At 56.9% G+C, this 5,787-nt stretch overlaps 1 protein-coding gene across 1 annotated transcript; it reads left to right on the forward strand.

The window, feature by feature from the left end:
- On the forward strand, positions 1 to 813 carry LOC103633531 (uncharacterized). The gene has a single exon (XM_020541362.3). It carries the CDS (start codon positions 140 to 142, stop codon positions 764 to 766), a length of 627 nt encoding a protein of 208 aa, XP_020396951.1. The 5' UTR covers positions 1 to 139; the 3' UTR covers positions 767 to 813.
- The last annotated feature ends 4,974 nt before the right edge of the window (positions 814 to 5,787 follow it).

Here is a 5,787-nt window from a genome sequence, read left to right on the forward strand (position 1 = left end):
GTCGACGGCGTCGTGGACGGAGCTGTCTACAACACCAAGCCTTTCATAGGCATTTTGTCGAGCACTCGCAAGGCATGCGCAGCGCGGGGCTGCAGGGGGTGGCGCCATGGGGAGGGAATAGTAGGGCTGCTGCTGGGGAATGCCCATGGGAGGAGGGGCTGGAACTTGGGCGCCGGCCATGGAAGTCGCAGGTGGCGCCATGGGAGGCTGGGGACGCTGCTGCTCGATTGCAGGGAGCAAGCGAAGGCGGAGTCTTGGTCAGCATCCATTGAAGGGGGAGTGGAGACTCACGCCCGTGGAGCAGGGAAGTGAAGAACGCCATGGCTGGGGCGTGTGGAGCAGGGAGGCGAGGATCTGGGCGTTCCCTGGCCGGGCAGGGAAGAGCAGGGGAGGCAGACGCCATGGAAGGGGGCGAGCAGAGCTGCTGGCTGCTGATGGCCGGAGAGCAAGAGGACGACGGTTGGGGAAAATGGCAGCCAGGGGGAGCTCACAGCCGTGGAAAAATCATAGGGCAGAGAGGAGCTCGCCCATGCCCGAGGACAGGCGCCATGGGGAAACTCGAGCTTGCAGGGAGGGGCACCACGATCTGCTGCCGTGTGCGCGCTGGAGCTTGGGGAAGGGAGATGCCATGGCGGCAACAGAGGGCATCGGCCAAGCCTTGCCGCACTCCTGCGCGCAGCTGGTTTCCATGCGAGGACGAGCGCTAGTGAAGACAGCAAGGGGAGGAAGAAGACAGCGTGGGGAGGAGGAAGAGAGTGGCGGCTGAAATTTTTTTGAGGGGTGGGAGTGCAAAATTGCCAAGTGCAAGGGGAGAGGGAACCTATTTATAGACATGGGCTAGGGTTAGGGTTTCTTAATGGGCCTAATGGGCTAGAATGGGCCTGGCCCAAAACGCTAAATCGTGTCGCGCTAATTTATTTTCCGGAATAAAAATGCTCTCGCGGAATTCGTCGCTACAGAGAAACAGAGTGAAAAGAGTTCGGACGAACGGAAGGTTGAGCGATTAATTCGACCGAGAGTTAGATTTGAATTTGCTCGAAAATAACTCCCTACATGTGATTTGAAAATAAATCGTCTTGAGATACGGCCGGCTTTCGGATTTTTGATTGAAGGAGACAAACCGCGATATTTAAAAATCGTCGCCGATGTTGATTTTTTTAAATCGGATTGGATACCGAGATATTAAGACGAATCGGATAAGAAATTATTTGAGGACAACCCATTGGAGATTCCGCTTTTGAAATTTTCTCGCGCACTATTTTAGAAATAAATGTTTCTCTCAAATTTTGATCGGCTTTGGATTTTTAGTCGGAGAAGGCGAATCGTGACATTTTAAAATTGCTGCCAGAGTGGGTTTTGAATTCGGTTTAGACACAAAGATACTAGGCTGAGTCGAGTAAGAATTTATTAGAGGACGATATACTGAGTATTCCGTCTGAGAGTACGGACCCGGATTAAAATAGTCGGACATCGATCGAGGTTCGAGGAATTAGACTCGGGCTCAGATCAAATAACAGTTGTCGGGAGCTTGATTTAAAGAGCTTCAGATGAGATTTATAAATCAAGATTGACCATCGAGTTTGCATTCGTTCCGCGAATAAAAGTTTTAACACGCTCCAAAATTGGTTGTTTCTCGCGATCGAATAACTCCGAATTCGGTGAACTTCCATGAGAAAGCCTGATAGACAGAGATAGACACGATCGAGAAATAGAAATTTTCACTGAGCATTCAAGATTAGGATAATTCTTCCGACATAACCCAAATTAGACACCTGGGGTGTCACAGAAGTTGAGCCACTGATCCTCCCGAGTGAAAGTGATCGGGTGCTCCGACCACCGGTACGGGGCGGGAGGTCCGGTGGTCGCCACCAGTATCTGGCGGTCGTTGAGCTTTTGTTGTCTTTTGTTCTCCTGCGACCCATGTCCGCCGAAGATGACGTTGACCTCCCTGTCAACGCGCGGGAAAGCTCCTCCTCCCCCCTCCTCCTGCCGATGGGGCTGTCGTGGTTCATCAGGTCCTCCCCTCGGCGGAGGAGGCGATAGAGGTTGGAAGGGTCGGCCGTGCCCGACGGAGTGCTTGAAGTCCCGGCAGTTTCGAAGGGTGTGGCGCATGTCCTTGTGGTACGGGCACTGGGCGTCGAGGATGTCGTCCAGCGTGCGCTCGCCTCCACGAGGTCCTCCTCGGGCGCGAGAGGCGGGTGGTCCGGCGGCGTGTACTTCTTCTCGAGGCCTCTTCTCCCAGCGTTTGTCGGATGGCTGGTTCGCGTCACGTCGTGGCGCTGCCGGTGCAGGCTTTGCTCCTCCGATGAGATCCTGGGCCCGCTCGTCGGCGGTGATGTAGAGGTCGGCTTCCCGGAACAGCTCCTCGGAGGTAGTCGGCGCCTTTTGTAGTATGGCTCGGACGAAAACCGAGTCATTGGATCCTCTGTAGAAGTCCTCGATCACGGCCGCCTCCGTGACCTCGGGGATGCGGTTTCTCATGGTCTGGAACCTTTTAAGGTATGACCGAAGAGTCTCATCCCCCCGGCGCTTGATGGATTTGAGGTCCCATGGCTGCGCCGGCTTGTCGGAGAGGGACTGAAAGTTGGCGATGAAACGTCGACTGAAGTCTCCCCAGTCGTCGATGCAGTGTCGGGGTAGATGTCGCAGCCACTGCAGCGCATCTTGCCCAAGGACGATGGGCAGATACGCGGTCATGACGTCTTCGGATGCTCCGGCAGCTCGAGCGGCAGTGGTGTAGACGGCTAACCAACCCCCTGGATCCTGCTTAGGTTCATATTTGTCAACATTGGATACCTTGAAGTTGGGAGGCCATTGGATGGCCCTAAGGCGCGGAGTAAGTGCAGATACTCCGCACGTGTCCTCCTGTCGTCGGGGATGACGTCTGTCCCGGGGAGGGGAGTGGTGGTGGCGGTCCCTCGACCGTCCCCGGGTGGTACCGCCAGTTGAAGCTGTTGCCGACTCAGTCCTGGTGGCCTGGCTTTGAGTCGGGAAGCCATGATCTCGGTCATACTCCTCCCGACGGCGAATTTCGTTCTCATGCCGCCGTTCGCGCGAAGCATTGATGGAGCTTCGCGCGTCTCGGCGACTGTTGATGGTGTGTCGCAAATCGTTCGGCGGGTGAGCGAGCGGTAGAAGATGGTTGGCCGCCTGAGTAAACAGGCGTCGGTATCCCTCGGCGTCGAGAGTCCGAGGAAGTCCGTCAGCTATCCGAGCTAGAACGCCTCCGACTTCGCTCGGCGTGTTCATAGCTCGAGCGAAGTCGGGGTTCAAGTTGCGCCCGAAGAGCGGATTCTCGCGTCGTTGCCTTGCATCTTGCTCGGCTTGCTCCTGAGTCCGACGGCGATCACGTCGTCGAGAGTTCCTTCGTTCCCTGAAGACGCGTTCTTCCGGAGTTTCTCCTATCTCTGAGACCTCGTCTCACGAGACAGGCTGCTCCGGATCCCTTTCTCCAGCTGCGTGATGTCGTCGAACGTTCCTGCGTCGGTTCCTTCGTCGGCGGGATTCTCGCTGAGGCGGTTCTTCTCCAGGCGCGGTCGGTTCATCGTCGGAGATGGCGGGCGACTCTGCTCTCCCGATGAAGAGGACGTCGGGGTAGAACGGTATTGCTGCCGCGGTGACTTTCTTTCCGTTCTCCTTTGAGGTCGGAGGAACGGGAAGAACGACTTGCCTCTCCCTGGTCTCCTTCTTTCTCACGACCCGTGTCCATTCTTTCGTCGGAGAAGTAGACAGCGGAGTCTTCCGGGTCAGCGAGCTTCTAGCTCCAGCCTCCCCGGAGACGATCTTTTTCCGAAGAGCCGGAGGTAGCGTCTTTCCAGCATTTTCGGAGTTTGTTGGAGGAGACTTCTGTTCCGGCAGATCTGCGAGGCGGTGTAGGATTCCTTCTTCATCTGCTACGGACGAGATTGTCCCGAAGCAGAATACAGATCCGGGACGCACGGCGATTTTGCTGTGGAAGGTGACGGCCATTGAGCTAGCTTGGATCGTCGACACACCCCCTACCTGGCGCGCCAGCTGTCGGTGTTTTGGGTCCGACCGCACACCCGGGGTTGCCCCTCAAGGTGTTTTTAGGAGTAGGACGGTGTCGACGACTGTAGCAAAATGGTTCGTGCCGTTCGCACGAGGGACAGTAGACAAGATTTGCAGGTTCGGGCCGCTTAGAAGTGCGTAACACCCTACGTCCTGGTGTGTATATGAGCGTGGTTACAAGAGGGTCCTCTGGATAGAGGGCGCAGAGAGTTTATGTGGGTGGCTAAGTAGAACAGGGCCGATCGTTCTGAAGGGGTGCCCCCTAGGCCTTATATACTCGACCGTGGGGCAGTACATGTGGATATGATAACAACAAGTAGCTAAAAGATAGTGAACCTCTTGAGTTTATCCCTACGTAACCCTCGTCGACTTATCCTCGCATGGCTCTGTTGCATGGGGGCTTCAACGCGGGAAAGTCGGGTCTCTGTTGCGATTCATTCGTTCGACGTTTGTGGGCCGTCTGGGTTTGCACTAATCAGTCTCACGTCTTCTTTTCTTTGTTGGCTGTCCTTCCCTAGGCCCACGAAAGAATGACCTTACGAATTATTGGGCCCCTGGGCCTTTCGTGAGGCCTTTTACTTCTTTGGTGGACCCAGGGGATATCTATCCCCCCTACTGATCAGGGGTTCGAAGACTGGCCCTCCGAAGGGTTCAACAGTCGCCTCAGATCGCGTGGGCCCGACACCCACTACTGGTCAGGGGTTCGAAGGCCAGCCCCCCGAAGGGTTCCATGGCCGCCTCAGGCTACTCGGGCTCCGCGCCCATTACTGATCAGGGGTTCGAAGGCTGGCCCCCGAAGGGTTCACAGTCGCCTCAGACACCGAGCGAGGGATGACCAGGGGTACGTTCGATACATAACCGAGGCTCGGGCTGCGCTCCCGAGGTACCCTAGGACATTTCTGAGACCAGCGGGAACGATCTTGTAACGGAATCCCATCGGAGGGAGGCATCGAGCCCTCGGACCCCGTCGCCTGGGGACCGGGTCCGGCAAATCACCCGCAGGTACTTTTGGGCGTGCCTCTGGGCCCCTAGCCGACCCCCAACGAACGGGGCACGGACGCCCACTCGGATTACCCGCTTGCAGCTCACCGGAGACACCATGTTCGGTGCCCATCGAGGGTAACATGGCGCACTCCCCCCCTCCTCCTTGCGGAAAGGCGACGTAGGGGCGTATGTAAAAAGTGGAGTCTGTCCCTGATCGTCCTCTCGCCCTGTGTAGAGGCTCGGGGGCTGCTCTCGCAAAAACCGGCTCCGGCCAAACCGTTGACAGCGTCAACATACCAGCCCGAGAGCTTGGGCCCCGACCGTGCACCCGGGCTACGGCCAGTTCGCATGAGGGAACGACCAGACCAGCCGAAGCATTACGCAAGGTATTAAGACCTCGAAGGAGTGTAACCACTCCTCCGAGGCCTCGGGGGCTACACCCGGCGGGTGCGCTCGCGCGCACCCACCGGAACAAAATGCAACCGAGAAAGGCTGGTCCCCTTGCAAAAAAGTGCGACGAAAGCCTCCATGCGAGTGCTAACACTCCCTTCGAGGCTCGGGGGCTACTGTCGGGGACCATAATTAGGGGTACCCTCAAGACGCCTAATTCTCAGCTGGTAACCCCCATCAGCATAAAGCTGCAAAGGCCTGATGGGTACAATTAAGTCAGGGATCAGTCCACACGAGTGACTCGATCATGCTTCACCCGAGCCTAGCCTCGGCCAAGGGCAGCCGACCTCGAGAGACTTACGTCTCGCCCGAGGCCCCCCTTTT

Source organism: Zea mays, chromosome 7 (assembly GCF_902167145.1).
Source record: "Zea mays cultivar B73 chromosome 7, Zm-B73-REFERENCE-NAM-5.0, whole genome shotgun sequence".
Lineage (NCBI taxonomy): Eukaryota > Viridiplantae > Streptophyta > Magnoliopsida > Poales > Poaceae > Zea > Zea mays.